Raw genomic sequence first — 24,888 nt, 5'->3', positions numbered from 1 at the left:
TTTTGCCTTTTCTTGCTGTAGGTAAATTACGAATTTTACCAATTTTTTTGTGTAAGACCCAGGGAAACTAGGAAGTATTCACTAAGAAAGTGTGTGGCTATATTATGAATATATTCACATGGAAAGAATGGATTTGTCATTTTGAGAAATAAATGCTTATATTTTACTCTGTTTTAGAAGAAGTATGATCATCAAGCCAAATCAACAGTTGTAGGATAATTTGTACATAACGAAGGTATGGCAGATCCGGAGAATTTGTAATGGGAATAGAGTAACTACCCTTCTTTAATATACACTGGTTAAGAGATGTGCATGCTGAAGATGAAAAGCTAGGTTACATGACCAATAAAGCTGAAATGTGAGCAAGAAACAGATAAAAGACAAGTATGTATCTGATAAACATGTGAATGTTTATACTTAATATCTTTATATTTTATTAATTACTTATTTTGCTGACAAAATTAGTCTTTAGTCTATTTGGATCACAGATCTTTTTCTTTATTCTAATTAGATACTTGGAATACAGTGACTACTGCTGAATGAGACACCAGAGTTTTTATAACTGAACTTATATTAGATACCTGGAACAGTCTTAGTGTTTCTTCTTGGGTGCCAAATGGGAGAGGTGACAAAGTTGAACTTCAAAAGGTTCTTAAAAGGGCAGGTTTGAGTAGTCCTCACCTAGTGAGGATAAACTTATTCCCTTCAGAAAATGAACCTTTCAGCTGCCCTTCTAGAATACTGCAACCAAATGGATAGTATAAAAAGTTGTTCTTTAAAAAAAAAACCCCCACAAACAAACACAAACAAACCAGCAATGACACCTTCCCCCCTCCACCCCCCCCAAATCCAAACTACCAGAAAACCTCCCTACCAACCAACAACAGCAAAAAACCCTCCCACACAGCATATAGTACATTAATAGAAGCAAGCTGTGGACTTTGAGTAGTTTATGCTTATGTCTTACCGGTTTGAGGAAGATGGCAGTGCTGTGAACAACTGTCAGTTTTATAAATTCCTTTGTCTCTGCTTTTCAGGGGACATTGTGTGTGAAGGGGGTGGGAGTGTTAATTTTGTTATGAAAATTTTCACGGAGGAGCTAACTTTGCTCTATGTAGTAGATCTGTTTTAATCTGAGATTTAGCATGCTGGCTTTCTTTTCAGTACAGCCCGTCAGCTGAGATTCTCTGCTTTTCTTTGGCATCATCCAATTCATCTTCCAAAGCTGTGCTTTTAGCTGTCTTGGCATTTGAGAACTTTTTCCAGCTCTGCCACAAGGCTGACTGGCTGAGAGCATTCATGATGTTATTTCCTAATACAGAACTGGGGTGAAAACATTGTTACTCATGTTTTTAATCTTAAGGCGAAGTGACACCTATGCAAACACCAAAGCAACTTTTGATTTTAGCAAACGTAATTTTTTGTTTTGCATTGGCAACTTCAGGGACTTTCTAGTATGTACCTAAGTAATAAATCTTTGAGGAAACCTCAGTCTTACTCTTTATTCAGACAGGTAAGCTTTTATAGCTCAGTATTTTTTCCAACAATGGTAGATATTGTAGGAATAAATCTTTATGGCTTACTGTGTTATGGGTTTATATATTCTAGTTGCTGACTTTTTATATCTTCAGATAGGTGAACACTTAGCATCTATGTCAAACAGCAGAGCTGACCTACTACTTTTGTATTTTTATATTCAGTACAACAGATTTGGAGAATTGGTGCCCAATATTTTGGACTGTCATGTTTCTGGCATCCCTTTTCAACTGATGTGTCGAGGCTATTCTTTCAGCATAGCCTAACTACTTCTGTCCTCATGCTTTGCATAATCTCTTGTGTCTGTTTAAGTGGTATGGAAGCAATTAGTTTATTACTCTTGGGAACTTCCTGAATAACAAGTAAGGTAACACAATATCTAAAGGGATGGGTTATAACAGAAATTCATTTGACCCATGTACTGGGACCAGTGGAACTTTCACTGTTGCTTGGGGTGTTAAGTGTTTGACCATTGGACTTATATGGAAGATTTTACAGTAGTATGATTTGTCAGATACCAGTGAGCAGGGAATTCCAATTTGATCTTGCAATTCCAGGAAGCAAAATGGCATTTAGGCACTTTTCTGTCAAATAAATCCATGCAGCATTTCTTGTGTTAATTTACTGCTACTTCTGTCTTTTTAAGTGGGCACCTGTCTATGTCAGCTTTATCTGTGCTCCCTGCAAAATACTGTATATACACCTGTGTTACTTTGGAAAGCTTGGGAAAAAGAACTGTTAAAATATAATTTCTCCTTTGAAGAACCTATATTTCTAACTGGTTGAATGTTTTACATTTGAGATAGAAAACTCATAATTATTGTGAAGTGAATTTACTTTCTGGTTTAGTAGCTGTTACTTTTACAATGCTGTTTTACAATCGGCAACAATTTAATCTCTGATTAATACACATACTGGCATCCACATAATTATTGTAACAAAGCAAATACTTCTGCACCCTTCATGTTCATGGGCTGATTGCACTGTCATTAAGAAAATGTCTGTTTTAATAGGTGCTGATCATTGTCTTTCTTTAGGAATGAATTAATATTTCCTTTTTTAAAGATACTGAAGATTTATAGTATACAAAAAATATTGGATAACCTATAATAACATGATTTTGCTTTTTCTTCCCAGGTATGAATGCTGCTGTGCGCGCAGTAGTACGCATGGGAATCTATGTAAAAGCCAAAGTGTATTTTGTTTATGAGGTTAGTTTTTGTTTTGTTCCTTCTGTACTTGTCTTCTGACTATACTTGAGTTTTTGTGGAAACCTCATGTAGAGTGAATAGTATAAATTGAAAAATGTTGTAGATGTCATTCCCTTTCATCATATCAATGTTTTATTTCATATTTTTTATTTTTGTGGCAAGTACTTTTCACAAGGTATATGCTAAAACTATTTCATTTTAAAGTAGTGCCACCAGAAGCTTGAAAATACCGAGAAAAGCAGAGGTAGTTGTCACCTAGTTGACACCCATTTGTGTACTTGTTAGATGTTTGGCCCCAAATATTGTACTTTATAAATACCTTCCTAAACCTAGTTAAACTACTAATCCTTAACCCTTTGACTTTCCCCCAGTCCATTTTCCTAGGGTATGATAAGGATGTGCCATTGCCCTCATTTCACAGATTGCACAACTTGCTTTTGATCAAGAGTACTCTCAGGCTGGAGCCATCTTTCCTGTTTTACAGATTGTAACTATAGATTGTAACTGAAAAAACTCCAACAGACAAAGACCCACCAAAAAAACTGTGCCATCAGTAGTGTGTCCAGACATCAGAATTTTGTGATTGAAGCTTATGACTGCCTGTGCATGAAGATTGTGATCTTTTGTAACAATTATTTGATATGAAAAAATGATGAGACAAGTTTAATGTGAATGCTAAAATAATACTATCTGTGTATGTCTTACTGGAAGACGAAGTTATAGTTAGATGTCCACCTGAAGGACACTCAGTTTTTATAAAATTTACAAATTAAACAATATGGTAAATATATTTAGCAAGAAGTCATTCTGTTCACACTGGAATTCCTGTACAATTCCTTAGGAGTTTGAGGTGATTACAAATCATAATAAACATTTGATATGGGGCAAAACCTGGTAGGCAATATTCCTAGCCAAATGGAATTTTAGTGTTTAATATAAACATGTGAAACACTAGAATTCATGGAAGTGCTAGAAGGGTACTTTAGTGTTAGTTTTGTACCGTTTACCTGTAAAAGGTAGCTATTGATCCATTTTCTTTCTGTGTCTGCTTATTCTTATGGTTTACTTGAGATGCAAAGTATATTGAAATGCAAATAAGCAGAGCACTGTGCTCCGAAATTCTTTTGTGCTACAGCAAGTAGTTCTGAATACTTAGTGTGTGCTAATTACATGGCCGATCTCTAGAATTTGTTCAGTGTTCAGCTGTTTTGCAGGTTTTCTGAAATGGGTCAGATAGTTTTGTGAAAATAAGGAGAGTTTTTGGCTGTCTTTAAAGGGCAGAACTTGGATTATTTTTTTAAATTATCTTTAGTGTAAGAATTGCCATCTTTGTAGTTCATCTTACAGTATGTTTACTTTTGTCACCTTTTAAAAACTTTTGTATCACAGGATGTATTCAATGATAAATTTCCAAAATTTGGGAATTTCTGTTGTTTTTCTGAACTTAGAAAAATTGCACTATTTAAGTTATCATGTTCCTCTGTTAATTACTAGAGTTTGCCAGTGTGAAGTCACATATTTCTGAATGAAAATTGATTGTAAAAATCAAGTCAGTGTTGGAGTTTTGAGTTTCCGTTATATATTATCATTCTGTCTTCATTGTAATGCTGTAGTCTGGGAGAAAAATACAGATTTCACTCTTAAGTATGGGAGATAGGTCGGAAAGATATCTTTACTTCTAGATTAGTCCATCCAGTTCTATGTTTCAGGAAGTACTGAATGCTAAGCTTTTTGCCTCTCTGACTGTGTGTTATATTAAATATAAAATACGAAGTCAAATATTAAAATACGAAGTCAGTTTTCTTTCACAGTGCATATAAGTATTTCAGAGAAATACTGTTGCAAACTTTGAAACGAAACAACTATTTAATTTCAGCACTTTGAAAAAGGAAACATGCAGGTGACAAGTGTAGTGGAAGGTAAAAATCTTAGAGCAAGATTTGTCACTAGTGGTCCCCATTATAAGCCTTTGCATGATGTATAGAGATGTATTTTTGTATACACTCGGGAGTTATTTTATTTAATACTTTTAGTAAAATTCTTCTATATTACAGTTTATCAAATGCAGACTTCAGTGTGTTAAGCAATAAGAATAGTGTATTTTTATCCTACATTTTGAGAAGACATTTAACTAGACACATATATGTCAAGGTAAAGTGATACTTACATTGAAGCTGCCCTGAAAAAGTGAAGAAAATCCTGAAGTGGCAACATCTGAAAGGTGAAAAATGTTTTCTTATCTGGAGACGAAAATGGAGTTAAAGGTCTCAGCCTTTTCAAGTCTACTTTGCTGTAGTTGTCGTACAGTCTTTCTCCTGTAACTTTCTCTGTACTTTTTTGCACTTTAAAATCATCTGTCTTCTACAGCTTCGGCCAAAACTAGCTCTGTATTCAAAGTAAACCAATAAGTCTGTTATCCGTCTGTTTCCTAACTCTATTTTGCTTCATTTTGTGATGAAAGAGAGATTACTAAGATAAATACAAATTGTCAATGAATCAGATATAAGTAATTTTCTAGCCTTTTTTAAGTTTTTAAGGTTTACCAAAGCCCAAAGAAACAAACAGTTAGATGTTGGAATTCATGGGCTTTTTGGACATACTTTAGTTCCCAAAAGAAAAAAAAAAATCCCTCATATGAAAATTAAAACTATAAAATAGTTTGTATAAAACCTGTAACTTATTATATTTCTGTATAATTTATATAGTTTATATAAAAACTAGTTTTACAGCTCTAAAATAAAAAAGCTTGTATCTTAATTCATTTAAATTAGCACATTTGAAAATTTTGCTGTTGATTCATTGAAACACTGCTTATACAGTTGCTATAGTTTCATATTTTATTCAAGTTAACATCTCTTAGTATTTAATTTTAGTATATAAACAGCCTGTAATTACCCTCACTGACTAGCATCACATGATTCCTCAAATCTGCCCCAATCTGAATTAAAATGTAAATACCAATGGACTTACTTCACTCATGCTGTGAAAATCTGGGAGATGGAAGTACATGTAAAAGTACCATGCTGCTCTAGGAGGCTAGTTTAAATTTTTTCACTAATCAGAAGTGATATAAGTTGTTTTTGCTTCTTATTCTTTTTAATTGAGGATGAGAAGAAAAAGTGATGCCTCTCATTTTATGGCAATTCATTTTAGAAACTGAGGTCTTAAATATTTATACAAATAACCTACCCTTTTTCCAGGATCGAAGCACATAGTTCCCAGTGGATGCGTGCTCTTACTCCTAAGATATGGAACTTTTAGATTCTCCATCTTGATTAAGAGTCTTTTTCTCAAGAGACCAGCATTGGAAATGCAATGGTACGGCAGTCACGGATTTCTGTGAGGAAAATTTCGTGTCTTTTATGTGGTGGTTTGTGCACTCAATGATGCTAGTATTTTACATTGTCAAGTAGTAGCTAAAAAAGCTCAGTAAATAAATAACTGTTAAAGCCCCAAATGTCTCACATGTAACATCTCAGAAGATGGCATGTTCTTTTTGAAAAAGCTTTTGTTATTAGAGTTAATAGTGGAAGCAAGATTTGCTCTCTCTACTACTCTCTCCAGGAGTTACAGTGTATATGTATGTACGCTGTGAACATGAGACTCAGATTTCCTCTTGTTCATCTTTGAATATTCAGATTTTGGGTAGAGGAAGGAATAAGCATTAAATGGGTTTGATCTTCAAATACAGTGTTTGCTGTATTTTTGACAGTTTACTTTTTCCATTCTTGTCCCATGGTTTTAGCATCTTAGTGCCCAAGCTGCCCGTTTTAGAATCTAAGATTTTTTTTTTTAAATGTAAGTTGACAGGTTCCCACCCTCATTTTATTACGGTCTGTATTCACATCTGCCAGTGATTTTCAGTAACTAGACAATTGTAACAGTGTTGAACTATTTGATATAATAGTTCACATTAAATTCTACCATTAAAATGGATTGCTCAGTTCCCAAGTTAGCATCAGTATTTAAATAACTAAAATGATAAATGGAAATCATGATTATTATTAATACTTCAATTATATTTAGTAATCTTTTTTATCTATAGCTTTTCTAGAAAGCTGTTTTAATTCTATGGCTTTTGTATCTCTTAATGGTAGGGAAGAACAGCATGGAAATTCTAGCTATATTGTTCAGAGCTAGCTTACATACACTACTTGGCAAGCAGAACAGTTGAAATGGATCAGACCTGTTCCAAAAGCTCTCTGTCTTTACCTTGTGGTGAGAGGAATTGTTAATATAGCCCCTATTCTTGCTTGTCTATGCAGAGAAGGTAGAACTGATGTCCACTCCTGACCAGAATGCATGAGTTCTTCCTGCTTTAAAGATGCATGGTGTGGGAGTCGGTCATAGGTCATCCTTAGCCTAGCTATAAGTTGTTTCAAATCTTACAGATAATTTCAAATAGTTTATTGATTTGCTTTTCCCTGTGTTTTAGATTTGTTAATAAAACACAAATTTGGAATTTTCATCCACAAGTCTCATATGTATATAATTATGTATATATTTACTGTATATAATACTTTCTTGGATGTACTTTATTTTTCCTCTCAAGTGAAAATGGAAGGTCAACAATTGGAGCGAACATGTCAACTGTAAATATTTTTGTCAGCTTGTAGTGCAACTTACTATGTGTTACAAACTGATTTAGGGTGCAACATCACACTATTCTTTCAGGATTTGTTGCCTGTGAATCTTTGTGTTATTGTGGTTGCCTATAGGAACACCGATAGGAAAAGCTTTCAGTTCATAACTAAGTGATATAAGGAACACTGGATTCTTCATTTAAAAAAAAAAAAACAAACACCAAACCAGCAAACCTGTGATAAGTGAACTTAGTAATTTCTTAGCCTTCATCAAACTCAGCTGGATCCACTGGAGTGTTTCTGTCTGAAGATCTTTGCACTTTATCTGAGAAAGAGATTTTTTTTTTAAGTTGATATGTAGATTAAGCATTATTTCTTTTCCAGCTTGCTCTGATTTTGAAGGAATTGTGCAAATAATGTCTTAACTTCAAGTCATTAAGCGTATACATTAGTATACAAGACAGTATGTGTATACATTAGATAAGTATCAAAGTTACTTGGAGAGTGTACAAGATGTTGAAAAGATCTGTTGCATGACAGAAATTAGAGGCATAGTTCAGTTTCCATCTAGCTGTAGATTCTTTATTATTACTTGATCATCTTATATGTAAATCTGTTAGTCAAGTTGCACTGATCAGATGCTTTTATGCTTTCCCCTTGGAATCTGTACTAAAATACTAGAAAGCTTCATTTGAGTAACTCATACTTTTACTGAGTCCAAGTTATCTTCATATTCTTATCCTATCATGCGAGTGAGAGACTCCAAGTAAGGTACAGTATTCATATAATATATATGGCTTTTTAAACCAATTCAGGCTTAGTACATTTCCAAGGTACTGCTTGCTGGGTAAAATCTACGTATACTCTGGATTGTGTCAAAGTAAGTGTCTCCAGTTTATAGTGTCAGTCTTGCTGTCTTCTAAACTCCCTTCTGTTTCTAGTTCCACCCGATTTATTATTGAGAACCCTAAAACTAAATATGTACAGTCTTGCAAGAACTGCATACAGAAGAAAGGTTAACTAATTGTTCCTTGCATGATGATCCATATGTACACATAATCTAAAAATGGAGACATAAACAGTCACTTTTTTTGTTTAGCTTTTTTGTTTGTTTTCTTTAACTTAGCATGTTTTTATCCATTTGGATTTAAATAAATGTCAAAAAGTTGAATGGTCACTCCAGTTTTATTCTGGTGTCTGTATCAGGTTTTTTTGGGTTAGAACTTTGCTGTATTTTCCTTTTTTAATCAGTGTTCACAATATCACCTAATGGAAAAGAATCTGTAGTTGTCACTATCTTTCTGCTGGTGTTTATGCAGAGTTAATAAAGCCAGGTATAACAAAATCCTTCAGCTGCTCACTGAATAGTTTTCCTTCTGTCAATTAAGTGTAGTTCTTTCCATGTTACAGCATGCATTGATTTCTGAAGACCATTTGAGTTAAGATATTGAGGATTTCTTAAATGCATCACTAAAAATTTGGTTTTTTCTACTAAATTTCTTTCATCTATTTATTGTGTGACTGCCTCCAAAACCAAATGAAGAAATCAGGTGACATAATCTTTATTTATGAAAAATTTTTGGTTGTTGCTCTTTGCTTTGTTTTGCTTATACCTACCCAGGGGGAAAAAGTGTATAAAGTGTGAACAAAGGTAGATTTTTTTTTTTTTCTAAGATCGTGACCTTAGGCTGAGGTTATGTTTTTAGGAAGCACATTTTATAATGCTTCTCAAAGTTCTTCTGTCTTTGTAGTTTTTCAAAAATAACTGAATATTTATTCCTAAGAAAGGAGAAATACATTGCCATTCTAGTTCATAAGCTGTGTAACCTGTGCAAAGTATTACTTTATCTTGAAGTCCTCTTTGGAACCGATCTTTTAGGAAGAGGATTTGTTTGGCTTTTTTTTCCCCCCAATGTGATACCTGCTTGAATGTTGTTTCATTTAAAGTAAATTTTTTATTTTTAGTCAGTATCTTTAATTCCTTAAAGGTGTGTTAAAATATACAAGATAAGTATTACTGCAGTGGAAATATTACACAATTTTTCAAATCAGACTTCTGAAATACTTTTTCTCTTTCAGGGTTACCAGGGAATGGTTGATGGTGGTGATAATATTGTAGAAGTGTCATGGGAAAGTGTTTCAAGTATCCTGCAAGTGGTAAGTGTTGGGGGGTGGGCGTGGGACCCAAACCCTCTCTCTTTAAACAGGGAACCAAAAGTCTAGATCCAGGCAACCGCTGTAATTATGGATTCGAATTCTGTGATGCCTGAGTGACCAGCACATACAACTTTTAGCAGAGTCTGATTTCTACAGTACAGATGTTTGACACTTTCTAAAGATCTTTGTGTGGTCTTGTATTTAGTGCACAGAAATAATCTTGAAAACCTTTGTTGGTTTTAGAAGCCTTCTATTAGCCTTTTTAATTTTAAAGGTTTTTTTAGGTTTTTATTAGCCTTCTAAAGCCATATTGACAAGCCTGTATTTAATAAAAAAGACATTATAGGGCCAAAACATGAAACAACTGTGTTTTGTAAGGCAAGTGTTTTCTTAGGAAACCCTGTTGGCTTTCTATGTAAGTGGATTTAGAATTATAGTAATGGATGTAACTACAATACAGTTCTCCAGAGCTCACATACTACCAATGACTTTGTACGTTTGTATTACAATGTTCTGCAAGGTGGCCATTTGGATCTCCCTACACTCTTCCTCAGCATGGTAATGTTGTTACCTCTTCCAGAGCAGATGCTATGTTTGGTGAAGAGGCCTTACTGCTTGCCAAACTTTCTGAAAACTACCTCCAGGTGAAGCATGGGTTTCTTTGGAGCTTTCTGTAAAGCTAATAAAATAAACATAAAGCAGTTAGCAGAGAGAAAAATAGATTTTTTTAAAAAAACAAAACAAAAAAACCAAAAGAACCCAACAAACAACCTTGGGATACTATGAGATATTTTGTCCACTTATGGTTGGTTTTTTGATTGGTGTTTTTTTTTTTAATCCCTTGTCTATCTTGTAGAATCTGTAATCATAGAATCACAGAATATCTCAAGTTGGAAGACACTCATAAGGATCATAGATGCCAACTCCCTGCTCCTTGCGGGGAGCTACCTAAAACTAAACCATATGACTTAGAGCATCATCCAGACGCATCTTATGATTAGGAGAAAATTGAGATGTCATGGCAAAGCCACACAAGAGCATAGGCAGGAGCAGGATGTAGGCATCCTATACACGTATATAACATACATGCTATAGGAAAAACACCTTTCTGAGCTTGACTGCTAGGAATTCAACAGACCAACAGTGAAGCTGAGGATGCATCTTAAAGTATGCGCTTAGCTGTTTAGATAAAAGATTTTTCAGCCCAACTTATATTTGTTTAATCAGAACAAGTTGTAGTATGTTGTTTCAAATACATAGTCTCTTTTCCACTTACTACTGTGTTTTTTAAGTATGAAAATATCTAGTTTAGATTTGTTTTTTAGTTCTGATTGTTATTTTTAGAACATCTCCATGTGTACACTTCTACTTTTTTGTCTGTGGAGAAAGCTGAACTGCTTCTATTCCACTTTTTTTTTTCTTCCACTAGCAGTCATTGTATATTGCAATGTAGATGGTAAAATAGTGCCCAGGACTGGCTTGAGAGCTGAAACACCTATTAATATGGCAAATCATACCAGTATAGCCTCTACAGATTTGAAGCTAAAATTTAGATTGTCATAATTTATAAGTTAAAGTGAAGGAAACGTTTATGTGAAAGTGAGGTAATTGTCTCCAGATTTGTATGCAGGAGGGGAAAAAAACACAAAACCAATCAAACAAACCCAAAACAAACCAACCAACCAAAGTTTTTGCAGTCTTAATTAACTTTACTTTTTACTGTGACGATAAGGCAAAAATGAGACTTCTCTTGAGTGGTTGAACAATATAAACACACAAGATGCCTAGCAATTTTCAGTGACAGGGTGCTTCAGTCTTTTTTTGAAAATAATGAGTTCCATTTCTGGAGGAAGTTCTTTAAATCATATTAGTAAATACAACAGACAATGCTAAATTTTCTGTTTTATTAATTAGTCTGATCTATAAGGCACTACATGTGTGCAGTTATTTCTATAATTCTGTGGAATGACAATAAATGTTAATTCTGAGCTTTAGTGACATGTCTCTTCTGTTATTATTTATATATTTCATATTAAGGGAAAAAATGTCATGCTTTGAAGCAAATTCATCTACATACTTAACTACTTAGTATAGTATCACTTTTACTGTTGTCATCACATGTAACTAACAGTTAGATACTTTATTGGAATGCTACTGAAATTAATCCCAAATCATTTAACATTTTCCTTCACGAGTAGCTTCTTCATCAGTCATTTCTGAGTGTGGGTTTTTTTCCCTTTTAACTGGTCTGTATATCCACTCTTGCGAACGTAATTTCACACACGTTTGGTAATTCTTTGTTTTTCATTACTTTTTACTCACTGTAAAATTAAAGATGGAGTTTATGCTAAAAAAAAAAATTCATCATTAATCCAGCTTTAAAAAATCCACTAAAATACTGGATTATAAATTAAAACTTTTATACTTCATTTTTCTAGGGAGGTACAGTTATTGGTAGTGCACGCTGCAAATCTTTTCGTACCCGGGAGGGCCGCCTGCAAGCAGCCTACAACTTGGTTCAGAGAGGAATCACTAATCTTTGTGTGATTGGTGGAGACGGTAGCTTAACTGGTGCCAATTTGTTCCGTGAAGAATGGAGTGGGCTTCTAGAAGAACTGGCACAGAACGGTAAATTTGTATTTAAACCCTCTTGACTTCTAGTCTAATCTCCAGGGAAGTTATGTACCCTAATTACACATACACAAGCTATATCCAGAGGATATTTCTTAAGCTCAAAAACCAAATACATACATTCTAGGAAATTATGTGGTTCTTCATAAAGTAATAATTTTGAATTCTGTACATCCTCTTATATACCATAAAGGTTCAAAAAGGCCAAATAAGTTACTGGGCAACAGTCTGTGTGGCTTTTTTCCCCCCATCATGAATCATTTTCAGAGTCTGAACTTTGAACCTTCTGCTTGAAAAGCCCTTTGCCTTCATATCCAAACACAGATGGTAATTCCTTTCTTACAACAAGCTAAACACTTGGTTGTTAATTAAATTACAATGCTTTCCTGCCTATTATCACTATTTGTTTAAGATCAGAACATTAAGTGGATATTGTTAGAGTGCATCCAGCCCAGTACTTGTCTTTGATAGCATCCAAGAGAACATATAGGGAAGAGTAAAAGAACAGAACAAGGCTAAATAATGCTGTATTGATGCTATATATTATTCTTTATATATAAATACTCTGATAGGTTCCATCCATTTTTGTCTTCAGGACTTCCTGAACCAGATCCTGTTAGCAGTCCTTCACAAGTTTCTCTTCCATGAATGTATACAGTCTCCTTGAAAGCATGCAGATTTTTTCTGAAAACATTGTGTAGCAAATTCTACAGCTTCATTGAATGATGAAGATTGTGAAGAATGTTCTCCTGTTAAGTTTGGTCTTGTTGGCTTCTAGTATCGTTTGATGTCCTATAACTTTTGTGTTAGAACAGTGAATGATCAATCCTGCTTCCTGTCTGCATGCTACAGCTTTTTTTTTTTTTAAGACAGATTTTACAACTGTCTTATTTTTCCCTTCATCATCTCTTTTTCTAGATGGAAGAGTTCTAGTTTGCTTAGTTGTTCCTCATATGTAAGTTCTATACCTTTGATCATCTTTGTTGCCCTTCTCTGAACCTTTTCCAGTTCTACCATGTCCTTTTTGAGGTGGGGAGGACCACAACTGCACCCAGTATTCAAGATGAGGGCAAACCGTGGATCTACACAGTAGTATAATGATCTTTGTTTTGTTCGTTATTCTTTTCCTAATATTTTCTAATATTTTGGGGTTTTTTTTGACTGCTGTTGAGCATTGAAGCTGATTTATTAATGAAAACAGCATTATTATATTGTTATGCTGAAAATAGCATTATTTTGTTTGTGATGTTAGTTTACATTTTTCATGTGTATTAGTTTACATTTATCTACAGTGAATTCCATCTGATACTTTACTGCTCACTGTGTCTTGCTAGTTGTCTTCATTTCTTCTCAGACACTCCATACCTTTAGAACCCAGATAATTCAGTTTGATCAGTAAACTTTGGCGCCTTACTGCTCATTCCCTTTTCAAGGTTATTGCTGAGTATGTTGAACAGCAGAGATCCGTGTAGAACTCAATTGGTTACCTTCCTCAGATACAAGAACCTGCATTTACTACTGCCCTCTGTTTCTTATTTTTACCCTCTTTCACATTATTTATTCTATGCAAAAGCCTTCTCTCTTATGCTGTGACTACTTAGTTTCCTCAAAATCCTTTGGCGACAGGCCTTGTCAATGGCTTTTTGGAAATCTAAGTAGAGTGTGTCAACCAGATATCCCTTATTCATGTGATTATTAAGTTGTCTTTGGAACTCTGGAAAAGGTTTGTAATGCATGGTATACATAGAAAACATTTTGATTCTTCTTCAGAATGCTGTATTTATCTTTATGGACATTAGTTATATTTTTCATTATAGTTTCTACTATTTTCTCTAGTATAGACGTTAAACACACTGATATATAGTTCTTGAATCCCATATTAGAAATTTGTCATTATATTTACTATCATCCCATCCACAGATACTAAGGTAGTTTCAAATGCTTAAGCAGCTGAGGTATTTCATCCCTGAGATCCTTTAGAACTCTTGGATGATTCAGCATTTTCACTGATGTCTTGGGAGACACAGGTTAAGACTTAGAATAAGAGCTTTTCTATTCTATTGGCTTATTAATCATGAAATCAGAGCCTTTCAGTGTTGCAGAAGAGAAGTCTTCAAAAGTTTAGTAATGTTTTTTGATTGTTTGCATATCCCCATAATCACATCCAGTTTGCATCCTTTTACTTTTTCATTGCATGTCATACACTGAGACTACAATTTGAATGCTATTGTTTAAGTCCAAACCATAAATTTAAGGTTGGTTACGAAACTTGATAATCTGTTGACACTTAAATGGACTGAAAAGCTCTTGTTTCCTTCCTTACTGTAAAGGAGTTCTATGCAGGATTCTTTTGGTTGTTTGATTGGCTTTTGTTTGTAGTTTTGACTAACCTTGTTACTTAAAATATCTAAACATAATTTAACATTTGAATATATTTAATTTATGAAAGTAGAGTGCCCAAGCAATCTGTCTAAAATGTTGTTTTCTTTTTTAAAAACAATCTTACAGCTCTTTCTCTGGACACTTCTTTACAGGAAAGATTGATGAAGAGGCTGTTAAGAAATATGCTTACCTTAACATTGTGGGAATGGTTGGATCCATAGACAATGACTTCTGTGGCACTGATATGACCATAGGTACTGACTCAGCCTTGCACAGAATCATTGAAGTTGTGGATGCCATCATGACCACTGCTCAAAGGTAAATTGTGCATATTATAGAAAACTGTAACAAATACACAGTTGCTTATGCTTCAAGTCTTAAGTTTCTTATTGCCATACAATAGTGGAGGATATAAGTTAATTTTAAACCGAAGTTGGGTAACTGATATTTGTAATATTTCTAGAGTGGGAATAAAAGCTCTTTTTGGCTGCATCTTTCAAGTGTCTTTGGTTTCTTTTTTTCTTAGTAACTGCTTTTCCATAATTCCTGTCATGGCAGCACTTCAGGCATCTGATTGTAGAGGCTGCATCAGCTTTAGGGGCAGGCTTTGCCTTTTTTAATGTTTTCAGTCTTTGCCAGACATACTTATCTAGATAAGATCCAGACACACCTTGAATAGTACAAAGCAACATCTGTTTGTATATAAGCTTTCCCTGGGTAAAATTTAAGCCATTAAATTATTTTTTTAAATAATATCATTACAATTCTTAACTATGGGTCTGCACCATTTATGTTTCTAGTAAATGTTCACCTCTTCTGTCCTAACTGCCCTTACATGTTTTAGAAGAAAGTGGCAGTGAAAATGAATTACAGGTTGGAAGATATGTAATTTTAAATACATTGTTTATACAGCCTTCTGTTTTGCTCAGGAATTCTGTGTTTGGTAAGCATGGTAAACACAGGCTATTTCTTGATACCAGGTTCTGATTTCAAGAATTTGGACTGGATTTTTGAGTTGCAGTATTACAGTTAATTTGTTTTCTTATTTTTACAGCCATCAGAGGACATTTGTTCTGGAGGTTATGGGGAGACACTGTGGGTATGTATTGTCTTCAACAGTCTGTGTCTTATACAGATATAATGATGAAAGGTCAAGAGATCTGAACCTTAAATGTCTAATCATTTGTTATGTTTATTAGGTATCTAGCTCTTGTTAGTGCCTTAGCCTGTGGTGCAGATTGGGTATTTATTCCTGAATACCCACCAGAAGAAGGATGGGAAGATTCAATGTGTGTTAAGCTTTCAGAGGTAATCTATTACTATGTTTGGGATTCCCTGATGTCTTTGAAGATGTTTGTTTGAAAACAGTGACTTAAAAATGCGATCAGGACTTTGAACAAGTCTTTGCTTCTGGTGTCACAAATAGTGCTCTTTGATCTTGAACAGTTCTTTTCCTGCATTCTGGATTGTTTTGAAGAATTATGTGATATACTGTAGTGATTACATAAAACTATTCCTATATAAGCAGTGTATGTGTCTTTCCTCATTAATTTAATATAAGACATTTCACTTCATCAGTTAAAAGACCTGTATGAAGATAAAATATGTGAGAACTCTGATCAAGTGTAAGAAATATTTCCTCAAATCCTAGCAGCTTAATATATAGCAATTGATTATAAAATTGTGCTGTAAATTTCTTTTTATTATATGGATGTGCTTTTATTTTTATTAGAATCGTGCACGAAAGAAAAGACTGAATATTATTATTGTAGCTGAAGGAGCTATTGATTGTCACAACAAACCTATAACGTCAGAGAAGGTTAAGGATGTAAGTGTCAACATCCCTATGATACACTTTCTGTCTTGTTCTTAAGATGGGGCTTGTTACTAACAATAACATTTCTGTAAAGTAAATCTGTTCCTGTAAAGTAGCTTATCACACAGTTTGCTGGTTATATCTTATATTCGTGCTTTATTATCTGAATCCATAGTCCATTAAAGTGGGAATTATTTCAGTAGCTGTTAATTAGAACCTTTTCTCCTTGTAATATAAGACAACAGTCCAAAACACATTCTTCGTGGGTGCCTTAATTGATAGAGTCTGAAATCAGCTCAAATCAGCAATTATAATGCTATTTTACTTAATATTTATTGTAAAATTTTAATAATGGTCTATCTCACAGCAAAATAATACTGTCTATTTTGGGCAAAGTCTTGTTGCTTTGCCAAAAATTTCATTGGTGTCTAAGATTAAGAAAAACTTTTGAGCTGAAATTACTCTGCCTTTCTTGGAAAGGGTCCCTTAAGAAAAGAAACTGAAAAATAGTCATTGGCAGGAAGGAGCTATGACACTTTGACTTTACCTGTGGTTTATCTGTCCTGTGACTTCGAAGTTTTGTTTTCCACAGCTGTCAGTTTGAGAGTAATCTTTGACTCTTCATTCAGAATTGCAGTTTTACAAAGTAAAATTTAGCACCAGTGCTAAGTGTATATACAGCAGATAGCTATTATGCATTTATGGAAGAAACATTACTTGCTTGCTACAAATTTCAGCCAGTTAAAACATTCGAAAACTATAAATACCAAGATTAGAAGATTTGTAAATAACTTCTGAATTTTTTTCTGCTTTATGGTGTCCTTTCCTTATTCCTAACTTTACATGCTCACTGAAGATGTATTAATAAAACATGTCTTTCTGTGACTTTAGATTTGATATGTGACAGAGGAAATGGAAAGAAAGACTGACTGAATGAAATGGTTTCATTACTATAATTTTTACTGCAAGTTTTAAAAACCTTGTCAGTTAAGATTAAAAGTCATCTTCACTGAAGTTTTACTTGGAATATTTCGGAATGTGTAATCTTGCACATAGACGAAACATGGAGTGAATAAAACACTGTAACTGAACTTCTTTTGGGTATTATAATATTTAGACCTGTTGTTATAAGGCTGAGGACTGTACATAATGAAGCCATTGTAACTGTAGTTAAAGCATTGCAGTCTAAGCCACTGTTTTGCCATTATTTAATAAAGCTTTCCTTTAGATTCGGAACCCAGAGTTTAGTTCTAGGTTAGGAATAAACTAAAGACTGGCTTAACTTTTGTAGTATTTTCATTACTGTTGACATACTAATGTATACTATATGTAGAATTTTATTATTCCACTAGCACATAAAGCAGAGTAATGCTAACATGTATATAAAATAATGATGGTAATAAAACCACTGTATTTTGAAATTCTTTGCAGCTTGTGGTTCAGCGGCTCGGTTTTGATACCCGAGTAACTATCTTGGGTCATGTGCAAAGAGGTGGAACCCCTTCAGCTTTTGACAGAATTTTGGTGAGTGAACCTAAAATAGTTACTTGTGGCACTACATAGTACAACTACATTTTGATTATGTCTTTGGGCGTAGGATGGTTCTTGACCTGATTAACTTGACAAATTCAATTATTATCTCACATTAACTGTCTGAATAGCTCAAACTTAAAATAATGAAGCACTTCATGTAAAGGAATCTGTATAAGGATTAAAAAGCAAAGCTGTAAGAACAATTGTCCATACTTCAGGGTATTAAGCGGCCTGCGACATTTTCGATTGCCAAGCAATAATTGATTCCAGCTTGATTTACAGAGAAATCATGACCATTTCTGTGACTTGAAGCCTTGTGCTTTTAAATACTTGCTTGAACATTCAAACGTTATCTATTTTCAGGCAAGTCGTATGGGTGTGGAAGCTGTGCTTGCCCTTTTAGAAGCTACTCCAGCTACTCCTGCTTGTGTCGTGTCTCTGTCTGGAAACCAGGCTGTCCGTCTGCCTTTGATGGAGTGTGTCCAGATGGTGAGTTTCTGGCAAAAAGCCAACTTATAGTTATTCATTAACTACAACAGACCACTGTGTACAGTAATTGTCTGTTGTCATTAAAACACTGATGGGAGTGTGCAGCACCTCCCCACGTTTGGGAATTATGAACTTCATATGTGTTCTCTATGTGTTATTACTTATTTGCAAACTACCAACAAACAGGAAATACATATATTTTTATTTTGTTCTAAAATTTCATCTCAGATAATCTCTTTTAATTGCTACAACAAATTCTTCAGATGCTTGCATCCATTTGCACATCATATACAACAGTCAGGTTTCTGCACTGAAACTGTTAAACTGAAAAAAGAAAGCGTAAAATAGATACATTGATTTTTATTTTTTTTTTGTGTCCCAGGAAGGGTTTAGATGTCTGTTTCTACTTTGTTCTTCTCCTGTCCACTGTAATTTTTGCTACAATAAGATGTAGTTCATCATTTAATGAAATGTCAGTATTTCTTTTTTCACTTTGGAAAGCTATTTCAGAATGATCTATTTACTGCAATATAATAAATAATCAACTTCCTGTGTTTTTTAAACATATTGAGTAATGAACTTATTTTTTTAAGACTCAAGAAGTCCAGAAAGCCATGGATGAGGGAAGATTTGTTGAGGCTGTGAGGCTTCGTGGAAGGTATGACCAGTAACTTGTATCAATTTATTTACTCTAGAATTGCTTTGCTGTTCTACTGGCACCTGACATTTTATTTTAAATAATTTAATATCCATGTGTTTTTATGTATTTGAGAATAATAGAGAAGACAGAAGAAGAGTTGCTTAAGTAGAATAATTGAAATTCTTATCTGCATAAAAAAAAATGCAAAACAAAGAAAACTGTAGTTCAGTTCTGTGTCAGAACTAGTGACTGATACTAGGCTAACTAGTCATAAAGAAAAGACCTACTGTGTTGTATGAGCTGACTGGTAGCAACCGTATGTTTGCTCAAGATACTGAGGCCAATCCTGTGTGCTTGTTTCTAAGTAGATGGTAGTCCTCCAACAGTAATACTGGAGGGAGACATTCTGCACTCTTATGTGTGAACAGAGCATTTTCTGTTTCAAGTCATTTGATAATAAAATGCTTTGTCCCTAATCTATAAAACTACCCTGCCAGTTTTATAGTTATTTTATATTTTCTCACTATTATCTTAAAGGATTGACTATTTTCCAGTGTTCTCTCATTTCCAGTTTTTATCATATTTTGCATTTGTTATAACTTCGGTGCTAATATTACATACTTGGTTTTAAAAGTTTCTAAAAAATTCAAGTGTTTCTTTAAAATAACTGACTTGAAAAATTTAATATTTTATTTATCTTATTTATTTAGGAGCTTTGAAAACAACCTTAACACTTACAAATTACTGTCGCACAAAAAACCAGATGCCGAGCTTCCGAAGGTAAGAGGTTTTTCTGAGCATGTCTGCTTTTTGAGTATCTTAACAAATAGTGTTTTTCTTCTCTCCCCCTCATCCTGCCTTAATACTTTCTTCAGACCTATACCACAGGATATTTTATAGAATTAGTTAAATATTATAATGGCAGAAAGATGCTTGCAACTCACAACTTTGTTCTAATAATAACGTAACTTTTTTTTTTGAAGTGAAATACTATTCTAACTAGAAAATTTCCTGCTAGGCAGTTTCTGTCTTGGATATATGTCTGGTCCCAATTGCTATAGTGTCTGGTCCTAATAGTTACTGTTACACCCTCTTTTCCTTGACATGGAGGGTAGGAAAGGTGATGTAATCATGTTTAAGAGTTTAGAAATCTTGGGAGAAAGAAGGAAGATTCAATATAAAAGAATCTAGTCCTTCCTTTTGAAGGGCAAAACCACTCAAGAACAGGGGAAGTCCAGGAATCCATGGGATGGAATAGTGAAGACAAATGCATCTAATAAGTCACTGTGCATAATACAGCAGTGAACATTTAGTTCTTCTTTTCTTTGTAGTTTGTAGGTTCTGTGTAAGAAGTAGTTGGATTTATTAGGAAGCAGACACTAAACGTTGTGTGCAAACAAATTTCAGACAGGATTTTTTTGTTTTCCTTAATGGTTTACTGAATAATTCTGGTTTTGACCATAGTTGGTGATTATGTCACCTCACTGGTTAATTCCTTTTTTACTTGTGGTTTGTGATGATTTGTTACCTTATTTGCATGATTATGCTACTGCTATGGTTTTTTATTTTTTTAATTCCAATTAAATATTTGTGTAATGATTAATAGTATCTTCTCAGTATTATTAAGGAGAAAAATTGCATTGAAAATAGGAAGAGTTCATTTGAATAGCTGTCATCTGTTTGGAAATTCTGCAGATGGCAAGTAACATAATCACAACTAGCCAGTTTAGTTTACCAAAATTACTGTGTAATACGTTATGGAAAACTTCACACAGTAAAGGAAACGATTACAAATGAAAAGTCATAGTAGAAGCTTTCAAGTAGACTATGATAAGATAACTAGTTTAAATTATGCTTTTACTTTTGGCTCAACATAAGTAAAAGTAAGTGTATAGACCAAAGTTATTTCAAATATATCTGCCAAAATATGTTGGGTTAGTTGTTTGTTTGGGTTTTTTCCCCCTGAAAAATAAGGACCTAAATTTGATCTTCAAGAGATCAAAGAATTCAGGATTGTTATGGTGGATATTCAACATTTGCTTTGCCAGTTCAGGCATTTCTTTGGTAGTTGTTTTGGGTTTTTTTATATACCGATGCAAATTTAGCACTGTTAGCATTGGGCTTTTGTATGTTGTTTTAAAATAGTTTTGCCATAACTTTTTGTGATGGATGGCATTAGAAGGAAATGTAGGCCGCTTATAATTATTAGCTACTTGGATTTGACCACACAAACCAAATCTGTGTGCTTCAATGAAAGGGGGTTAGATGGAAATTAAAAAGTAGATGAAATGTGCACGTCACAGGAATTGAGGAAGAGGCTAAGCTGATCAGAGCACTAGAGCCTACTGAATGATCTGCTTCAGCAGTGTTGCTGTACTCGGATGTTTTGCTGCTTGTGTCTCCTTTGTGTTTTTCTACAATTCTTTGATTATGCCAGAGCTAAAAAAAGAAACCACATACATTCTGGTTTGGGTGTCTCCCTTTTTATTGTAAGGGATTCCATGATCACTACTTAACAACTGTTCTGTTTTCTTTGTTTTGTATTCCCATCTTCAGGATAAAGCTAATAACTTCTAGCTCTTCCACAGTACCAAATTGTTGCAATTCTGTCATTGTCAATAGTTATAAAAAATTTAAGGTCATCCAGCTGACCTAAAGCATGATGAATTTTTGTGCATAAGCTCAGGCAGTCAAGTTTTCTTGCATTTTGCTTACATAGTTTGCTATCATTTAAATTCTGTTTGCTAAGTTCATACAGAGTAGTTAAAATTTGCCAAAGGTCAGGCATGTAAATTTTTAATTCTTATATTTTGATCTCAGTATTAATTTCAAAGCTGTAAAAATAAAACAAAGTTAATATATTGCAGTGCCTTATTCATTTTTTGGTGATGGATTATATTTTTATTTGTTGTAAATCAACATACTGATGTCAATGAAATTGTATTGATTTATACTAGCTGACTGTTTCTTAATCAAAGACAGTGGCCCATGATTTATCTGCATATAAGCCTTCCATTTCAAGGAATATTTCATGCACAGAAGATCTGCGTTTTATACCTTGCAGTTAAAATTTAATCCAAAGGTGCTTACTGGCATTTTACATGCAATAGCACTCTTGCTTTGTTTACTCTTACAGTGCACATTTATAAGTGACTTTCTGTTATATTTTTCTTTTTAATGCAAGTATTCAAGTGTTTTCCTCTGGGAAAGAATCCATGATCTGAATGATACTGGATTTATCAGTACAAAGTAGTAATTCCATTGAAGAAAGTGTTCTTAATCTGAAAAAAGTTGTGGTTTTAGAGTTGGGTCTGTTGTAACAACACAGAAGTTCTCAATAGTATTTTGTAGCTAGATTATGTGATTTGGCCACTTGTGTTGTTCAGTCCGTAATGCTTACATCCATGTAGTTGTAGTTGTTTTATCTAGAGTACAATTGATAACAAAGAAATATAAATGGGGGCTAAATGCATAGATATGGAATACACATTATACACCAAAATATTTATTATTTCACATTGTTTTAAATAGACCCTTCTTTCTTACATTGCCTGTGGTTTAAATTACAAATGTATATTTGATATCTCATACTATTGCATTTGAGTAGATTAGCTGCTTACCTGGGATACTCATTAAAATTGGGGAGGCACTGTATATAAGCATAGTTGCTTTGAGTCTTTAGGAAATGCTTTAAAAACTACCATAACCTGAAAATGTATGGTAATGTGAAAGACGCTGAATGCTCCTGTGTACTACTATATCGTCAGCTGCTTTAAAAACCTGGCCGATACTTTAATTTAAAAGTTGTGGTCTATTCTGCTTTGTGTGGTACTGATGATATACATCTAACTGCTATGGTGCTAGAATCAGTTACTGCTCTTTTCTTGGCTATTTGGGGTGTTTCTTCAAAAAAATACTGCTTTGATAACATGAAACTGATTGAATAATGCAGGGTATTTTATGTTTCTTGAACCTAGCTGAGCTAGAATGTAAAAACCTGAATAACTTAACCTGCAAACCAAATGAAAATGTGAAGAAGTCTTATTTAAACATAAACATACTTTTTTTTTTTAAAATTGTTTCTATGTGATATTCTGCAAATAGGGAAATAGGTGTATGTGTCTTCTAGTTACCTTTAAATTTTGGATGGTTTTAGGGGCTTTGAAATTTCCTTTCCTACATTCCAATACTTGGCAATTGTATATGGTGGACAAATTAACCATGGTGGAGAAATTACAGTGCTTATTAAATACTATTTTTCTCTTGCAGACTAATTTTAATGTGGCAGTTTTAAATGTTGGTGCCCCTGCAGCTGGAATGAATGCTGCAGTGAGGGCTGCAGTGAGAGTTGGCATAACTGAAGGCCATAAAATGTTTGCTGTCATTGATGGATTTGAAGGTTTTGCTAGAGGGAAGGTCAGTATTACATGTGTACATTACATACTACTATGTACCCTATCCCACACCTTTGTTTATGTTCTGTCATAACTGTTGTGGGAACTGATTCTTTAAGTTCTTTCATTTCATAAAGGTATATAAAACCCAAATTGTAACTGTATTCCTCAACTATTCAAGTCTATAGATTCATTTATCTTAAGTATTGCTAATCACATGCTGCAGAACTACAAAATTAGTTCAGATTAATCCTACCTTCAAATTTGGTCAATGTTTAGCTTGTGGTAGATTCTCCACAGAATAATAGAAGAATCACTGATTCTGTGCGATGGGTTGTTGCATCCGTATTCCTTTGCTGTAAGAAACTTTGCAGTGGTGCTTGTTGAGGGAGGAAGCTTACCCCCCCACACTCCACCCCCTGCACTGGTGAGTTAGATTCTTTTGTTCCCCTGTTTTAAATGTCAAGCTTCAGTTGGTATGTGGAGGAGAAACTGGATGAGACTTAAGATTTCTACACCTAGCTGGAGCCATAGATCCCAAAACTAGCTTCAAAGACCTAGTTTTAGATTTTTGTTTCACATTCAGTAGGAGAGGATGTGAAAGTAGGATCATGATATGAAACAAAGAGGCAGGGTTCATTATGGTCTGGAGGAAGAAAGAACAAATACGAGTGGAAAGAGGCTGGTAAGAATTCAAGAGAAATTAAGTTAACCTCTTGATGCTGTTTTTCTTTCTTTGCCGAGTTCATTTTTGGTGTTGTCTGTGCCCAACAACTTGTTTCAACAGCTTTACATTAAGTAGTACTTGGTGTTTGCTGCATGTCAAAAGAAGTAATTGGGTAATTACTTAACAGAATCTCCTTTTTTACTTTTATTCCAAGATAAAGGAAATCAGCTGGGGAGATGTTGGAGGCTGGACTGGTCAAGGAGGATCAATTCTTGGTACAAAACGGTAACATCAATATTTTGCCAACTGATACGATGAATTCTAGTGTTTTATAAAACCAGAGTATGATGCTATGCTCTCTTTCTTCCACAGAATGTTTTAAGTCCTCAATTATTTTTTTTTAAATCATTATGTTCCAACTTGGGTATCATAATAGTACTGTACCAGCTCTGAAGAGAGAATGAAAATGGGAGTCAGGACCTCACCTTAAAAATTTCCTGGGGTCCTTACACTTAAAAGGCTTGCAAACCTGTAGTTTCTTTACAGTTGACATGTTTCCTTATTGGTTGTCAGGAAGAATTATTTGTATGAATAAATATGTAAACCAAAAAATATTGCATTGCCTACTCAGTTTACTGTTTCAGCTTAGTAATTAGTTCTTACTGCTGCAGAGTCTGTAAATATTTTTTTTTTTCACTTTTCTTTTGGTATAATAATTTTTAGTACTCTTCCTGCAAAATATTTGGAGAAGATTGCTGACCAGATGCGCACTAACAACATTAACGCCCTTATGGTTATTGGTGGATTTGAGGTACATTGAAATGTCTAATTATGTCTAAGTGGAGTAGA

General features: G+C 34.1%; 1 protein-coding gene across 1 annotated transcript in view; it reads left to right on the top strand.

Moving 5' to 3' along the window:
• Positions 1–2,675: 2,675 nt before the first annotated feature.
• PFKP (phosphofructokinase, platelet) overlaps positions 2,676–24,888 on the top strand; it is a gene marked incomplete at its 3' end in the record, with an annotated part of 35,991 nt that continues 13,778 nt past the window's right edge. The window contains exons 1-14 of the mRNA XM_009700692.1: positions 2,676–2,747; positions 9,410–9,487; positions 11,926–12,115; positions 14,653–14,818; positions 15,555–15,599; positions 15,700–15,808; positions 16,233–16,328; positions 17,748–17,840; positions 18,213–18,338; positions 18,932–18,996; positions 19,689–19,758; positions 23,248–23,394; positions 24,254–24,324; positions 24,763–24,850. Of these exons, the coding sequence (XP_009698994.1) occupies positions 2,676–2,747; positions 9,410–9,487; positions 11,926–12,115; positions 14,653–14,818; positions 15,555–15,599; positions 15,700–15,808; positions 16,233–16,328; positions 17,748–17,840; positions 18,213–18,338; positions 18,932–18,996; positions 19,689–19,758; positions 23,248–23,394; positions 24,254–24,324; positions 24,763–24,850 (1,416 nt within the window). The remainder of the gene's footprint in view (positions 2,748–9,409; positions 9,488–11,925; positions 12,116–14,652; positions 14,819–15,554; positions 15,600–15,699; positions 15,809–16,232; positions 16,329–17,747; positions 17,841–18,212; positions 18,339–18,931; positions 18,997–19,688; positions 19,759–23,247; positions 23,395–24,253; positions 24,325–24,762; positions 24,851–24,888) is intronic.

Source organism: Cariama cristata, unplaced genomic scaffold (assembly GCF_000690535.1).
Source record: "Cariama cristata isolate BGI_N322 unplaced genomic scaffold, ASM69053v1 scaffold7555, whole genome shotgun sequence".
Taxonomy (NCBI): Eukaryota; Metazoa; Chordata; class Aves; order Cariamiformes; family Cariamidae; genus Cariama; species Cariama cristata.
This window is presented reverse-complemented; position numbering and strand designations above follow the sequence as displayed.